Below are 18576 nucleotides of genomic sequence, written 5' to 3' on the forward strand. Positions count from 1 at the left end.
GCACATTGACTTGCGTGTATCTGACATTTACTAGCACTGACCAGTAGATTTATAGAATTGTAAATGGAAAACTCTGAAACGCGAGCCATGACCTCATTCCTTGGATGAAGGAGAGAAATTAATGATGTGAATTGTGAAGAAATTATTCTGCCCCCCCCCCAAACCAAAATAAAACAAATAAAACCCACATGACTTTTGTCTATATATTTCACAGTCAACAGTTCTCACTTCAATTGCTAATAGTCGCTACATGCCCCCTTCAAATTCAGCCCAAGGCAGTAACAAGCAGTGAATTTATGACCATGCAGAGCCATGAATTAGACATGATATGCTTCCAGCAGCTATTAGCATGCAGAAGATGGTTTGTGTCAGCTTTATTAACACAATCTTCAACAAATCTTTTCAGCAGCTCTTTTTGACAGAGGCAGTCAGGTTACCTCTAATAACTCTGAAAACATCCAGTGGTACAGAATTAGCCTACATGGAATAAACCGTACCCTTCCTTGGGTGCCTTCATTAAGGTAGGCTTAGATTTTTGCTTACTTAGGCCTCATACAAACAGCAAAATTATATTTATCCAAAAAACAGTATAGAAAAACTAAAATAGAAAAAACTAATGCAGCAAGTGAAACACATAGAGCATATTGCTACTGATGTACACACATGGGTGATTAATACCACCTCTACCATATTTTTATTCTTCAGAACTTCTGAACTATATACATGTTTTTACATCTATTTACACACAGATGTGATCTTGTTGTACACAAAATAGGAACTCTTTACTGATATTAAAATCATTAATAGAATCAATATTATCATCATCATTTTTTTATATTGGTATTTTAAATCATGTCATATGATTTACTGTGAACACTATGAGTTACTTAAAAGATTCGGAACATTTCTCTGAAATTAGCTATGTGGGATCTTGTTCTCTTGGGATGTTTCAGCTTGATTTGTATTTTCTTATTGATTTCAGCTGGGGGAGGTTGGTTTTTAAGGACTGGGTGAAAACAGTGTAAGGGGATCCAAGCACCAAGCTGCAGATAACAAACAGTGTGGTTTAGGGGGGTATTTTAATAGTATTTATTTATCCAGTATAGAAAAGTTACAAATTTAAACATTAAAAAGAGAGGTTTACTAAATTGGAGGAAATGGTTTTGTAATTGGAGCCATATCAAATAAAAAGTTACACATGTACAAGTGAAACTTCAGGAAGGCCGTATTCTGCACGTACCGCTTTACTCTACAGAATGACTTCCCGATACAGTTCCAAAGTTTGTATAGTGTACACCCCCAGTGTCTGCACATGCTTATACCCTCAAGGGGCAGCACAGTAATGAGAAAGGTTTCAGAGATCTGCTGAGCTCTACGCAACAGCCATTTCATTCTGTCCTGATAGAAGCCCACAGGTAAGGCAGGCAGCCATAAATACACGCCATGCTTGCACCTGAGTTCTGCTATGGCTCAATCATCTAAAGCTTGAAGTAAACAACTGAAAAAGAATCCACACTTCCAAAATTAGGATAATAAAACCAGAGGAACTATTTTCGCATTTTTTCCCCAAAGGAATGACTGACAAAAGTCTTCATTGCAAATATTTAAGAAAAGGAAAACTAAAGTTTCTTAACTTCAAAGACTTGGCTGAGCTCTGCATTTGTTTCCAGTGGTAAAGTGGATTTAAAGTGGATTCTGACTGGTTTTAGCCCTGCAAATCTTGCATGAGACTCAGCACAGCTTCAACACAGGCACAAAGGAAAAGCCATAATCATTTACCAATTACATACCGTACAGAACGCAGCAGCTTAGAGGAAATAATAGTAATTGCATTCATTATCATGAACTGCCATAAAAAACAACAGGTAAATGGATACTCTAACTTTTAAGCAATTTCATTTGCATTGGAAATCCACTGTCAGCACTCAGTAATAGTTGTTGCTATTCAGAACAGAGGCTTTCAATGCTCATAACAACACGTTGTCCCAGTTTTCACAACCTGGAGAGAAATAGCTTAAAGGATTAAGAAAGAAACAAAACAGAGCAGCCTCAAACACTGTGTTATATACCATCCAAAGTCAAGAGGAAATACTTGAAAATATTTACCACTAGCATTACGTGATCCCTGTGGGTCCCCCCCAAGTCAGGATATTCTATGATGAACTGATTTTTGTCTTCCTATGGTACTTTCCACCCTGCCCCACGTTCCCATGGCTGTTCACTCCAACACGCTCAGTACCATTTACTCACTGTGTGCTGTAAGCAGCTAGGAGGGGTCTTCTGGGCAATGAAAGGTGCAAGGAGAAAGCTTTTATGAAAGAAAGCAACGCATGAAAAAATAATAAGGAAGGGGGGAGGGGAAGCAAGCTCTAAGAGACACTGCATTGTGAATATAACATAACGTATTGGTTAAAAAAGACCACCAATCTTCAAGTCAACACCTTGGGTAAAATATATGTAGAAGATGATTTTTTCCCCTCTAGTTACATCCTGAAGGAATACTGTAGCAATTTGATTTTCAAAAGCATTCAACACACATACAGTGGAAGATAAATCCCTTTAAAATGCTTCCCTTGCAGCTGAGTCCATCATCTGAAATACCATTGCAAGTCTTGGCCAGCCATTTTAAAGGAGTTCTAGAGAATCCCTTTGGGTTTGAATGCCAAAAGCCAAGTCATAACTCAGAGTGGTCTTTTTCCGCCACAGTCACTAACCCAAACCATTAGAAGGAACACAGAGCACATTCATGGCTCCAAGAAAATGGGAGCTTGGTTTCAGCTGCTGATACCAACACAGAGCAGTAACTTGACCACAGAGGAAGTCCCATGAAGAAGTGGAAGGAAAGTACAAGTAACGTGGCTAAAAGCTATGTTAACAAGCCATGCAGAAAGCTAGATGCCATTGAAAAGCAGGGAGATTTTCCACTGTTTTGCAATTCATCATTTTCAGATTTTTTTTTATTTTACAGTTGTTTTAGTATGTTTTAGTATTTGCTTTTTGTTATCTTGTTTTTGAACAGTTTTGCAAAAAAAAAGCCACCCCAAAACCACTGCACTGTCAAAACCGGCATGGCGTTCTATGAGTATGCATCAGCTTTTCAACCTACATATTTACAATTCTTCACCAAAAAGTAGCACTGCTCACAACAACTTGATAGACTGTAATAAATATTGCCTTGTCAGAATATGTAGTTGACTATATATGACCTATTTGTAAACGCATTTTGAATTTATTTCAATGTATGGTATTCCTATAAACCAACAAAATTAACCCTGGCGAAGCCTCTAGTACCAATGGAAACAGACCTGAGCAGAGCAAGTCCAATCCCCTAATTTGGTTCATCATCTATTCCCACTGTTAAGGGTAACAGCATGGAGAAAAACAGCCTTACAGCTGGTGGCAGCTTTAATACATGCTAAATAAAACAGTAAAGCACAGAGGTATACCTACACCAGCTTTTTCTATGTGACGCCTTCCGAAGCTATTTCAGTGGCAGAACTGTGGTAGCACGTGCTTATAACCAAAAATCATAGAGGTTTGTATTGAGGCACGCTGCAGTAAGTCACTTTCCTTCACACATTTTAGCCTATGCAGGAAACCCAAGCAACTTTTTGTAAAGGTTATCTGAGTTCCATGCCCAGGAAGGGTGAAAAAGGCCCAAGTGGGAGGCAGACAAACATGGGAGCTGGAGCTGCAGGCTGCTGCTGCATCGCGCTGCTGCTGGAGGAGTGGTGCTGAAATTCCTAAAATCAGCCAAAGAAATTGGCTCTGGAGCTCTATAAAATTCCAGGGGCACCGCTTACGACCGCAGTCAGCCTGAGGTATTCAGTTCAAGAAAGATTAATCACAGATGAATCAGCCTTTTGTTTCTTTTTTGACATTTCAGAACCCTTTCTAGTATTCCATCTATCTGAAGTCTGGCCATGCCTTGATACCAAAGTAGACTGTTTGAAATAATTCCATTTACTTTGGCCCGCATACAAGTCTGGATAAAGATTTCAGTCAAAACATCTCTTCAAATCACAGAATGGTCCTCAAATAGCACACAGATAGTGAGGCAAGGAGGCACTGGGTCTGTTCAAAGCTTGCTGATGTTATTTATTTACTGACTTCATGGAGCGGTGTCAAGGCATGGGGATGGTTGGCCAAACCCAGAGACAATGGGTGCTCTAGTTGCACTGTTTGCATGCAAATATTGACACTGAAAAATCATTAAAAAAAATCACAAAAAAGCCACAACCTGAAGTAAAGAAACTCAGGTAGCAAACTTCATCAACACTCCCTTCCCAATATAAGAACTCAGAGGAGAATAGGATTTAAAGTCAGCAGATCTAAATGGCAAAAGCTGGGCAGCAAGTGCACTTATTTACACCAGAAGCACAAAACCAAAATCTATTTGGTGTCACCTACCAACAGACTCAAAATGGGTATCAAAGAGCTACGACGGAAAGAACAGAAATTAGGTTAGCATCACAGTGAGCTCAGCAGCAACTGAGAGAATGCAAGTTTAATAACAGCGAACCACAGAAAAAAGTCTTGTGGGATAAATCAGACAGAAGCTTGGCACAATAAAAACAATCCAAGAACTCTCAAGTATCTCTCTGATGTGGCCATTGGTTTAGTTCTGAAATGCTATAAATATATGTTTGTAAACAAATGCCTTTAGCTGAAATTTACAATTATAGATACAGAATGTAAACACTTGAGAAGCAAGCCCGAGTCCAACATTAACCTAAAATAAAACACCTCCTTGTACTTCAAGTTTTATCACAGGCTCCAGAACACATTAGGAAAAAGACTTTGCATCTTACAAGTGCTGGAAATTTTTCTGGGATACTATTTTTCCAACATAAGAACTACCACATCTAACAAAGCCTGAAGAGTTTACCCACAGGGTCGTGAATTTTAACAGAGAACCATTTTAGTCTCGTATGTAGCTGATCTATCCCCACCCTTCCCCCCTCAGAAAAATGGAATAAAGCCATTGCTTTGTGTTTTCCATCATATTTTTCCATATTAATATAGTTAGTAGAACTACAGAAATCCTTTTGTCTCAATTTAATGTAGATTTTATTGTACTGGTCCATAGATGGGAACAAGTCTAGGAAGAGCTGGGAACTAAAAAAATACCCTAAAACTGTGATATACTCCCTTCCCCATCTGCAGTTTCCCTGGCACTCTGCCATTACAGAAAAAAAAAAATTGTGGTGGATGATGCTCTTTACCCATTTAGCTTGCTGTTGATAATTCAGGATTTCTCAGCCCTACTCCTGAGCCACTGGAATCCCCCCTTGAGGATCCTTTTCCATGACAATCAGGCCTGTGATCTTCACTGGATATCACATCACATACCATTTACACCAAAAATGGTATCATTTGTAGAAGCAGATGATGAAAATGTCACAGGCTGACCACCAAAAACAAGCATGTTCTGCACCAACATGCTTAGCAGCAGCCACCCATCCAACAGCTGCACTGCTGATTGTAGAAGAGATGTCTACGATTTGCATTCCAAGGAGGTACCCATGTAGAACAAGATTGACATTTGCTGTTAGATATCTATACCTCCAAGCTTAGAGTGGTGTATTTAAAACTAAAACATTCTGCTATGTTCTTGTGCAGACAACATTAATTCATCACTCTTGGATTATAACATAAATGAGCAGAACAGTCCGTTGCACAGATCCCCAATTATTTCAGCCAGCTCTTGTGCAGAAGACTGAGATTGACTTAATGCAAAGTGGAACTAAGTGGAACTGTCAAACTCCTTACTTAACTCAGCATCACCAAGTTGCTGTTCTTCATGCATCCCCTGTCAGCAGGAAAAAAAAAAGGCAGCTTCAAAAGCATTCAGACTGACAAATGTGAGCTCCAAAAGACAGTATGGTGCAAACCAGTACTCAGGCTCAGGTGTTTTTGCCAGAAGCATTCTATGTTTTCTTTATAAAAAGAAAATCAAATATAAAAGTCAGCTTAGGCATTTCTACTGATCATAACCTGTGGCTTGAAGGATAAGATTTCCAAAATCCTGTGATTGCACTGTAAAGAAATGTAACATGTGTGCATTCCTAGACATTGTTTATAGAAAGATGCTGTCCCTAGCCTCCATTGCCAAACATCCTAGCACAGACAAGTTGCAGAGAAAACAACAAGCAGAAAATAAACAGTGGTTAGCTCTTCAGCCCATTTTATTTGTATATATGGCACCTGTTCAATAACACTTATCTACAGCCTTTCCTTCCCCCAGACTGAAGTCACTAAGGAAAGGGAGCCTCCAACACCTCTTGAAACCAGAACCAGGCAAGGCCTTCAGTATGTAATGCCACTAAGCCAAGCAGGCATTGCTTAAATTATTTCATCTGCCAACTCAGTTCTTCCCCACTCTGCTCTACCAAACACTTCACAATGGCAACAGCACTATCCAGAAGCATTTCATTGCTTAGCTTTACAATTTATTTCAGTGTTTGACTTTTCTTTCACAACCATCACTTCAATAAGCATCACCGCTTCTCAGCTATTTAAAAACAAGCTGAAAATGCAGGTTTTTAGCATGCTTTGTGGATGAAAAAAAGAAAAACACTAAGAGCTCTTGATCTATATTTCATTTGCTTTCTCAGCATTTCCATATTATTAACATACATCATTATTTGTAAACACTCAGCAAATTCCTATCAGTTTTCACTAAGTTTTCACTATTCTGATATCATGCAGCAATATTGAAAATGCAATGATATCTTTGTAAAGAAAAGATGGGATCTAACAGAGAAGAGATGGACCCTTGGGCATATAGGCCAGGCTGGATGTGGCTCTGGGCAGCCTGGTCTAGTGGTTGCTGACCCTGCATGTAGCAGGGAGGTTGAAACTCAATGATCATTGTGATCCTTTTCAACCCAGGCCATTCTATGTAGGTCTAAACAAAGTTGAGGCTAACAGGGACTACAAAGGAGATTCAGTGACGGACTGGTTGTCCCAAATGTTCTGGGATTGTCCTGACCCTTTCTGCTACTTGTTCCAAAAATTCCTAACAATCTGGCTTCTCATAGTTCTATCTGCAGAATAAGCCCCAGGAAGTCACGCTATCTCTGCCTACAGTCACTAAGCAACAGTTCCACAAATATTCAGTCGAACCCAAAAAAGGGAGAATTTCAGTCTATTGCCAGATATACAGTAAACATGAGACACCCAGGTAACCAAATGACAAACTATTATCTGTCAGCCTTGAAAATCTCTCCAAGTGAACAGCTTTTAAGCCAACTTGTAATAAATACCACATGCAGCAAAACTTTAAAAAAATAGATAAATAATCCCAAGTCAAGTTGAAGAGTAACCAGCGTCCACATTTAACCATGTAAAGTCTACCCTGAAATCCAGAGTGACACTTACAAAAATATTATGCTACTACGAGAACTGTCAAATGCTTTGAATAATTGTACACGAAAGAGAGAAGTAAAAACACACTTTACCTTGTAGCGCATTTTGGGGCACGAATGAATGTAGAAACCCATATAATAAAAACAGAGATCAGGAGCTTTCTCGTGAAGTTGCCTAGTAAAAGCAATTTCCCTATGAAAGGAAAACAAAAAGGACTAATTATTTATGAATACAATTCCTACATTCATTTCATCATTCAAAGAAACGCTTTGCAACCACCTGGCTTTTGACTTACTCAAAGGACGAGACTTCTACCAAACAGTGAAGATCACAAACAAAACATTGTGTGAGGCTTAAAAACACTCATTTTTGCCTTCTGCCTTGCCGTGTGACCAACTTGAAATTCAGAGAGAAAGTGACTAAAAGCCTTTCTTGAACATGTCCCCTGTTAATATTCATGCAGGTTGGAATTCTGCAGCAATCTGACCCAGCTATTGTACACAGGCAGGCAGCTCAGAAAATGCAGCTCAGAAAAAACAGTGTTTTTAAAAAACAAGCTTCAAGGATAAGCCTCTTGTTTGTTCTGTTTGTTCTTTGCATTCCAGTAATTTACACCTAAAAACATCCGTCCTTGTGCAGCAACAGTGATTTTTCACTTATCTCGTGTTTGTTTGTATGACTTTCTCATTTATCCTGAAAGAGAACCATGAGTGTATTCCAAAATAAGTTTCCTTGTTATTTTGCTTGCAAGAAGAAAGCAGTGTTTTCAAAATGAGTCTGCCAGCATTTCTACTACAACGCTCATTTTTACAGCATTTATAACATTGTAGTTCACATTTGCATCAAATTTGATGGAACCTGGATGCTGGTTTTTGCTTTCAGCATTGAAAGGAAAAGAAGATATGAGCATGGTCCTATAGGAAGCACGCACAAAACCTATTTGGGGTTTGTTGGGTTTTCTTAATTGCTTCAAAATTACGATAGCAATGAGAATGTTTAAATATGCTCAAAATCTGACATTTTAGTTCCATGTACTTTTCTGAGACCATCAGAGTACATTATAATTCTATACTGTACCTGCTGAAAAAGGAAAATATCTCCAAGTTACTTCCTATCTGAAAATCCAGGTAAGTTGAACAGGCTCCAGAAGGGAGGTTCCTATACTACCAAAGTGTACCGACATGCACATCACACACAGCATCTTTAACACATAGCACGAAGTCAAACATGCTTACCATTCCAAGCTGATTATCCTGGATGTAATTAAATATATACCTTTGTGCATTTATACAATCCTGGAAAACTACAGGAAAAGAACATTCTTTGCATTTGTACATACCTTCAGTGCTATTTGTAATTGGTCTTCATTGGCTGATTTAATAAAACAAAAAGACTTAAAGTGAAGAACAAGTAAACTTTTTATGACCATAAGGCAATGAGGTTGGGCTGCAATAGCAGTCCTACAGGCAGCTCTGTTGCCTGTTCCAGGTTTGCTGGGGGGGGGTCACAGCAAATTAATGCACAATAGCAGTGATGCCATGCTTAGAATCACTACAGGTGTCTTCACATCAACAGCAGTGCAGAAATACACCCTGGGAATGGCAGAAAAAAGCATCCTTCTGTCTCTCACCTTCAGGGCTTCATGGAGTACCAATTGTACCTTCTTTCCAGATTCCTTCCTTTCTAGCTCTCTAGTTCACTGACCAACTGACCACATGTAAAACTATGGTTCCCAAAACCAGGAGGGAACTGCAGTGCTGCACAGGAGTGAGGAGTGTGTCACTGCAGCCCAAGCTGAGACCCAACACAAGAAAAGTCTCTTCCCTCACACCAACCTGGCAGCAGCAACACAGCACTACATTGCACAACTCACACCTACCTGTGTTTTCTGTCTAAATCATTCTCCCGGTAAAGAGGTTATAGACTTGAACCTGATTCTTTTTTAAATAAGGCTTTCAGTTAAGGTGCATATTTAAGGAATTATAAAGGCTGTTAACACTTGGCAAGATAGGCAACTAGTGAGCAATATGTACACAATTTCATCAATACAGAGCTCAGTATTTCAGTGTTAAATTACCAACTCCAAAAGAAGCATTTTTTTCTTCTTACAAAAGCTAGATTATGAATATTATGGTTACCTACTACTACTGATTGTAGGTAGCAGAGGGAATGTTGAACATTTTACAAAAAATGACAATAAGAATCACTCAGTATGTCCTGGTCAGCTTCCCCCAGCCCTTTCTCAGACACATATATTACATGTAGCCTCTTCTCCCCTCATTCTGTACTCAAATGCCTTCTTATTTCAAAAGATATTCAAGTTGCACCCTTTCTATGACTCAGGAGCAAAAGTTCTCAGAATAGCATGAAGTGGAAGTGATAGCATTGCAGTGCAGTTTAACCTCCTCAGTGCAAAATTGGCAACAGCTTTTAAGGTATCAGATTCCTCTGCAACTTCCTAAATCCTCCCCAACTCTTAAGGGCTTTTTTCCCCCTTTTTTGAAAAGAGAACAAGGCTGCCCCCCCCCCCCCCCCCCCCAAGCCTACTGAGAACTCATTTTTACTGACTTAAATGCAGCAGAATTTACAAGCTGCTTTTTCACGAGTTGAGCCACACAAGCATGCTGCCATGACAAAGTTTTAAATTTATTAGGTAGAGAATTTTAAATCATTTCAAGAATTCATAAGCATGGATTATGTCAGTCTATTATTACCTAAAATAACGTGATATATAAAGGTACTGAAAAACAACTTAGAATTTGCTTATGGCAATTTGCATTAAAGAGAGAAGTCTAATTTTAAATATCAAGTGTTTGTATTAAAACCCAGACCACTAATAGAAACAAAGATCACTTCTACATCACAGTCATTCCAATGTTTTTCTACTTGTTATTTTCAATTCCTTCTGATTCAGAAAAATGGTAACTCAGACTCTTCACTACAGATCAAATGAGATGCTACACTGACAGTTACATTAATGCACACGGTAACTTGGAAGTTAATGCTGATCTGAGCCAGAACCGGACCTGAGATGCCCAGAGGCCCTTTCCTGCATAAACTTTTCTATGATCCTACAGTTTCTCCTTCATAAGGAAAATCTCTAGAACAAGGTGAGGAAAGCCAACAGGAAGGCAGTGTTATCAGCTCTTGCCAAAAGCAACAAGAGAAACTGCTCGTAGAGCTTAACTGATCTAGAAGCTTACCAGAGTGGGAGGTTCTGCACTCTGTCCAGCCATTTCTAACTGCACGGCACCACCATGGCTCTTGCACCAGCCCCAGTACTAACAGCTTCTTCGCTAAGAGCTCAGCTTACTAACCAGGTTGCTGAAGCAAACAGTCTTCTACTCAGTAAACTAACCTGGCTAAAGGTGCGATTGCCAGAAGCCCAGCACATGGTAGATATTGGAGGAGTGACTGCAGTGACTCATTTCAGCAGAAACAAACCTCTAGACTGATGTCAGCAACGTAGCAGTGAACTTAGTGAGAATGCTCCTGACAGATGCATTTGTGTAATTTTTAAGTAGATTATTCACAAATCACGAAATTCACCTCTACAAAGAGAGGAGTACACTCAAAAAGGTTGATAGTTAACCTAAGGCTTTAAAATTCACAGGATTACTTTGTCAAACAAGTAGTAATGAGATTAACATACCTGAAAATATACCCAGCACTAGTATAGCAGGAAACTACTAATTCAGAAGACAGCTTTTACGATCTCACTGTGCACACAAGTATAAAAGTGATTAATTTCATTTGGTGACTAAGCTAAAGGAAGAATTATTTCCATCCAAACAAAAAAGAGGCTTTTCTCTGCTAAAACCAAGCAATACTAAATTATTTTCTGGGGAATAAAGACCAGGTATTTCCTCTCTGAGTTTTTCAGACTTTTTTTTAATCTTTAAAAGTATTTAGCTAATTAGGAAGATTAGAAAATGTGGAATATATTTAGGTATGCATCCAACTGTTGAGAATTTAAAAAAAATTTTTTTTTTTGCTAGAAGCAGTGTTAGCAGCATATGTTTAGAGTGGAAATAAAGTCTCAATTTAGAAACAAGTATCAATTCTCACTATTACGTCTAACCAGAAAACAAAAATCCTCTTACCGTAATGCAGAGTAGACTCCCAAAGATAAGAAGGAATAGTCTGGATCGTAGTACAGATAGACAGAGGACACACAGTAGGGCAGGATATCAATGACACCCACAGCAATTATCTTCCCATCCAGCCAATACTGCTGGTGAAAAGAACCATAGCCACATTCTGGTCCATTTGGTGGATTCTCTGGCTGAGGAGAAACAGGATATCATTATCAGACTGGTAGATTTCCAGTATAAAAACAATTTTAGAAAGGGATTTTAAAAGAAAATACTGTGAGAAATCCTTCCTGCTATACACATTGAGAGAAAGGAAAACAGGAATTTGAGAAACAGGGGAAACAATATTAATTCTCTACATCATTTTTGATTTTCACTGTAGAATAGAACTGTAGAATCACAGAGTATCCCAAGTTGGCGGGGACCCATAATGACCATCGAGTCCAACCCCAGTTCCACATAGCATCACCCAAACCCAGTGTCTCAGAGTGGTTTCCCAGCACTCCCCTGAGCTCCGGCAGCTCAGGGCTGTGCCCACTGCCCTCTGGGGCAGAGCTTTTCCTTAACCCCTACCTGATGCAGCTCCACGCCGTTCCCTCAGGCCCTGTCCCAGACCCCAGGGAGCAGAGCTCAGTGCTGCTCCTCATTTCCCCATGAGGAGCTGTGAGCTGCCATAAGGGCTCCTCTCAGCCTGCTCTGCTCCATGCCCAGCAGACCCATGGAGCTCAGCTGCTCACACATCTTGCCCTCTGGGCCCTTCACCATCCTGGTTGCATTACCATGATCAGCAGCCTTTGGTCACAGAAGTTCAGTTTCTCATGAGTGCAGCCACTGAGATTCTTTGAGAATAGGTTTATAAAAAGCACTTATCAGCTCACTATGTAGGGTTTACTCTTTATGACCAACTAAAGAACTTTTATCTAAAAACCTGAAGCTCTCTGTTGCCTCAGAACTTGTGGAACTCCTTGCTGTCAGCCCACAAAGAGCAGCAACTGCAAAACCACTGCTGATGTGCACTGTGCTTCAAACACACAGCGAAGTACACTTCCACTCCAGGTAAAAGCACCTAAGACAGGATACCTCAAATTACAAAGAAAATTATCTCCTAATTTAAATGGTATTGTGCAATCAACTCCAGCATGCCTTGTCCTCCAACATAAAGTTACTTTAATCCTGAATTTCACAGTGCTCAATTTAATTATCCATCTAGTTGTGTTTTTCACTGTACTGCCAGATCTTCAGAAAGCAGCTTCTCACTCAATAAATCTGACAATACTACCTGCTATTACCAACTGTTTTGCATTACAACAGCAGAAGGAGGGTTTAATCAAGTATTTTGATACAGTAGCGTAGACTGAAGAGATGACGGGCAGTAGAAGTTATTCTAATTGTTACCACGTGTGTCAAAGGAAATCAATCACTTGGACAAAAATCATTTCAACAGACTCACCCAACCAATAAGACCCAAAATAAAGGCTGTACATTAAAGCATTTACATTTTTATTCAGTTGCATAAAACTAGGTATGAGGCTGAAGATACTGTAAAAGTCAAATGATCAAATACTCAAAAGCTCAATCTGCAGAATATGAGGATATTAGAGGGGGATAATGATACATGAAGCTGAGGTTCTTTTTATTTAGGAGAAGCCTACGCATTTGGTTTCATGCAATAACCTCACCTTTTCAGTAGAGCCAAATGAAATCACATGGCCAGTATCAAAACTTTTAAGTTGGGACATGGTCAAAGTTTGAGAGTTTGGAATAAAGATTTTCTTTAAGGGTAACCCTAAAAGACCAGGTTAAATTCTTAACCACCATGGTGCAGCAAGTGACAAAAAAGGAAACAATTTAAGGGGAAATGTGATTTGTAATTTAACACAGACTGATTTAAGTAACCAGACAAAACAGATTTCATTTCTTCTTCAAAAAGGTATTGTATAGATATTAATACATGTTATAAAAGATCATTTGCAACAACATGGGAAAGATTTTCTTCTGCAGGTAAAAAGACTGCTGTGTGTAAGGGAGCCCTACCTTGGAATGACATAGCATGGGTTCAGTCACATCTGCCAACTGCAGCATCAGCTCAGTTAAGAGCTTTTAGTGAGGCATGAACTACGGCGTTATTCCACTAACTCAATTACAAAGAAATCTACAGACATAAAAGAGGCTGTGTTCTTTAAAAAGGATAACAAGCACAGTACTCATTTCAGGCAAAATGTTCAGGGATCTGTTACATAAAGTAAATAACATTTTTAAAAAGCACATTCTCCTCCTCGAAAAGTTTTCATACAATATAATCCTTTGTAGCATTTGTAAGTACTATGTTTTCTCCAATTTCTCAATGAATACTTGGCTCCTTTGCCTTGATTTCTCACATACCATCCAGACCATTAGATGTGTAACAGGCCCAGCATAGGAAACCCTCTCTTTGGGCAAGTTATACCATTTCACATTGCTGATACAGCCACACGGGACCATGTTTGTCAAAGGCTATGTAAAATATACATGGGACATCACGCAGTTGAGTCCCACCAGAGAGGGGAACCCTTATCAACACAAAATAACACACTAGCCTTTATGCTACAAAAACACGAGCTGCTCTTACCACTGAGAACATCACCATTTCTCTGAGTAATGAATCAACAAATGTAATGTGAAAGACGTTACATGGAAAGAGAGAAATCAAAACCAATATCCTCTTACGTCCTTACACAATTAACGTTCAAATGAAAGGTGCTGCTAGTCATCTTAAACAAAAGCCCCACTATCCTACAGAACATATGTAAAAAAAACTTTTAAAATTAACTGTGCTTTGTTTATATTATATTCATTAAATAAGTTATATGAAAGGAATGAAACACTAAAACTCAGGCTGTGAGAGTCACAATTAAATGTGCTACAATTAGGAACTATTAATGCTCCCTAGTTTTCATAGCTACGTCTGCCCCATGTTTTCTTCATGAATGGGTGATTGGTCGTAATTTATAATACATTATTAACACTTACATATTTAATACTATCTGGCATTACACGTTGCCCTAATTACAATTCAGTGTAATAAGTGCTTATAATGAAACTTCAGTGATGGTGAGAGCACTCAATTTTCTTCAAAGCAGATTGGTCACTCACTTTACTTCTAACACATTTTAGTGTTGTTATTAAGATAGAAATTAGACTAGTTAACCCTTAACCCAGTCTGGTATGCAACTACAGAAGCACTATACCATCCCCCGTGAAAATGTGTCTCAACTCTGATAACTGCATGATTGTTTTTCTCTGGAAGCTTACATGAAATCTCCTACTTTGAACATTTCTGTTTTACCCTCTGCTGTGGATGGAAGAAGGAATAAAATATGAAAATCCATGCTACCTTGCACAAAATAAAGAAAAACAACCAGGAAACTCTTGATTTCTACCTCTAGTGGAAATTATTTGCCAACGTGAAGTGATTAATTCCAGCAGTTCTTCTCCCAAAGGCAAACACACAAAACCTACCATATGGTAGATTTCTATCTTGGTTAGTAACATATCTTCTGTTCACTACCATCTCCTCCTTTCATTAGAGAGTAGTGGAGATGCAGCCTACAAATAAAGGTTTTGTCAGCAGACATGTAGCACTACAGGTTTCCATCCAAGAGGGAAAAAAAATGAAAGAAAAAAAGACAAAAACCAGCAATGCACCCTCACATCAAAATAGCACCAACAGCACCTGGCTGCACTAGGCAGAGCATTGCCAGCAGGTCAAGGGAGGTGTTAGTAGCTCTGTTGCATACTTCCCTCTCTATGCCACACTGGTAAGGATACAACTGGAACACCAGGTCCTGTACAGGGAAATAAGACTGACTCATGAAGGTCCACAAACGTGATTAAGGACTGAAGCATCTGATGTACAAGGAGAAACCTGAAATCCTTCAGCATCAAAATCAGATGACCTGGGGAAGGTTTTGTTTAACACCTGACAGAAGGGAATAAAGATGAGGGAGACAAATTCTTCTTAGTAGTGACCACTGACAGGAAGCAATGGGCACTACTTAAAAAATGTATGAAATTCACTCTGAACACAAGAAAACACTTTTCTATTACAAGCATGATTCAACACTGCCACAGACTGTGCCAGCAAGAAGTGAGTGCAAAGATGCACAGAAAGATCCCATAATACTGAGTGATTAAAGAGACAATAGAAATACCAAGAGTTCATAAATGCCACATGAAGTGCATTAAAAATGTTGCTATATGCACATCCAAAACAAAGGGCAATTAGCCATGCTGGTTTTTTGGGGGGGAGCCCTGCAAGGTGCTCAAGGCCAGGCTGGACAGGGCCTGGGCAGCCTGGTGTAGTGAGGGGCAGACAGCCCATGGCAGGGAATCATAGAATGGCTTGGGTTAGAAGGGACCCTAAGGATCATCAAGTACCAACCTCCCCTGCCACAGGCAGGGCCACCAACCTCCAGAAAACCATCCAGAGGGTTGAAACTGGATGGACTCAAAGGTCCCTTCCAACCCAACCATCCTGCGATTCCAATGGTAAGCCAGTCTCCTGTGCTGAGCTACTGGGGTAAAGTGACGAATATTCAGATACAGCTTCTAAGAGGAAAGGAACACTGAACAAAAACCAAAAATCAGTTCTCTACTGTACCCTGTTTACTGCTAGAAAATTGCCTAGTTTTCTGCTACTACATACTGTATCATTTTTTAAACTATTCTTTATATTTGTGCCAGAGCCCGTAGCCAAAACTGAAACCAAACAGCAGTAAAATAAAGAAATAAAGACAGGAAGAGTTTGGGCGTTGATGCTTATTTGCAGTTAATAAGTGATATTAAAAATTTTAAAAAAAGTACAAATTGAAAACGTGTAAGGCTTAAAATTGATTTTAAATTATTTTTGTTCCAAAGAGTAAACAGACTGCTCACTACTAGATTTTCTTGTGGCAACTGTTTCAGAATAAAGAATTTCAAGAATCTCTTGGCCTCTGATACACAACCCCTTTTATTTAACTTCATCTAATTGAAGACATCTGTAGTGGTGCCACACAGAATTTAATTCAAGCTTCAAAATGTCAATAAAAAGTGTCTGTAAGAAACAATACTGGTATAAACCTGGCAGGGAAGTGTGCATCAACATCTACGTAGCCATACAAAATTAAGAATATAATAGCAGTCTGCTGCCTGAGTTGACGAGGTGATAAAAGCCCTTTTCCTATAAAGCCTAACGAGCTCTATTACTCTTCAGCTTTCAGGAATGCAAAGGCCAGTGGACTCAGCAGAGTAAAAGCAACAAACTCTCCACACATGGATTCATTCAAACTGCGACATATCACATTACCAACATAATTACTATAACCTGACAATTTCATTACAGTCACGCGGTGCTTAACTCTTTAAGACTAACAAGAAAGACAGTGAAACAAATCTACAACAGTTTGCTTATTGGAAAAGAAACAGCAGCATCTCTCCTCAACTTTTAACTCAGACTAGAGTCAAATACAAGGTCAGTAAATTATTTAGTAATATACTGTTTTCTTTAAGAGAAACAAGTCAAGAGCACATGAATTTCTGCCTTTTTGTTGTTTTTTTTTTTTCCTCTAATGCAGTGATATGAAATTCAGGGGTAGCTCATTATCCAGCTCCTCAGACTCCTTTACAGATTCAGTGTTACCTTCCTTACTGGCTGGCGATGACACAACACCGTGACACCCATCTGTGCCATCTATACCCATAATATACCAAACTACAGAAAATAAAAAGGAAAGAAAACATTCATTTCACAACTTGTGTCTAGAATTAATGCATACCTCAAGGGGAGAATCACAGAGGAATCGTGTGAACTGCATCAAGGTAGATACATCAGAAACATGTCCCAGAAGACGGTCCAAATATGCAAAGTAGAAAAACAAGAATAATATTACTAATACTTCAGGATACATTACAGCTCAGACAAACATATGCTCTCAAAGCACTACAATTGGAAAAAAAACAACAGAAGTTGAAATAAGATTTCCCAATAAATTCCCACTTTGTTTTGTGAACAAGAAAATACGATAACTAATTATCTAAGTAACTCCTATAAAATAGAAGATATTTAACATGAGATGAGAGAATTAGCACCCTGTAACACAGATCTGCCTTTCATTCTAAATTACACATTGCTTTTCTATGGGACCTCCTGCAACAGGAAGCCCTTTCCCATAGTTCCATTGTGCACGTCCCATCACTAAAGGATGGGGCTTAGGGCCATCATGTCTCTCGATATAAATTAATCAAGGCTATTTGCAATCACAATCAGAAGCAAGCCTGGTCGAATTTAAAGATAGAAGGGGAAAAAAGAAATCAACTTCCTGAAAGTGCAAATATTTTCAAGACCAGATTCTTTACTCAATATGAAATGTTGTGCTACAGATAATCAAACAATATGCAAGCCTTTAATGAGCTGGAGCTTGCTCAAGATTCTAAGAGCAGTAAAATATAATAGCTGTTTACTCACCAACATTTACTTATTTGATACAAATACTTCCTTACCAGTAGACTCCACATAAAACATATTAAAAGATATTACAAGGTTCTGGTATGTATTCAACCCCAAAACATGCCTTTGTTAAACAGCTAAGTTTGTGTTACACAGCTCCCTCCCCTCCTGTAATGAGCTGAGTGATTTAATAAGTCAGTGGTTAACAAACTGTAAAGAATAATAAACAGGAACTTGAAATGTTAGGATTGATAAAAAGAATATAACAATCCCCACAAGAAAACTAATCACTGACAAGTTTTTTTGGTCAAGAATCTTACGAATTCTTCAGCTAAATGGGAGAAGTGTTTTCTTCTTAAAGGGAGATGCATCAAAAGGCAGGCGACTACTTGCAAAGCATTTGATCACCAGGAAGCTGCGCTGTGTGGGCACTGGAGCCCTGGCACGGGTACCCAGAGAGGCTATGGGTGGGGTCTCCTCTTTGCAGATCTCCAAACCCACCTGGATGTGGCCCTGGACCCCCCTGTCAGCCTCAGCCACCCAGACTGCTCACTTCTCCCCAGGCAGGGGACAAGAGGAAACAGGCAACATTAAGAAGTGCCAATACTACAAATGGCTGACTTAGGATCAAGTCCCATATAGAGC

The 18576-nt window shown here is 39.1% G+C and overlaps 1 protein-coding gene across 11 annotated transcripts in view; it reads right to left on the reverse strand.

The window, feature by feature from the left end:
- The window catches only part of ATE1 (arginyltransferase 1), a 71469-nt gene that overhangs the window by 29242 nt on the left and 23651 nt on the right, over positions 1-18576 (reverse strand). For all 11 annotated transcript variants that reach the window (XM_046942959.1, XM_046942961.1, XM_046942958.1 and 8 more), the window contains 3 exons: positions 17261-17293; positions 11475-11656; positions 7464-7563 (listed from right to left, as the gene is read on the reverse strand). In XM_046942959.1, the coding sequence (XP_046798915.1) occupies positions 7464-7563; positions 11475-11656; positions 17261-17293 (315 nt within the window). The remainder of the gene's footprint in view (positions 1-7463; positions 7564-11474; positions 11657-17260; positions 17294-18576) is intronic.

Source organism: Gallus gallus, chromosome 6 (genome assembly GCF_016699485.2).
Source record: "Gallus gallus isolate bGalGal1 chromosome 6, bGalGal1.mat.broiler.GRCg7b, whole genome shotgun sequence".
NCBI lineage: Eukaryota > Metazoa > Chordata > Aves > Galliformes > Phasianidae > Gallus > Gallus gallus.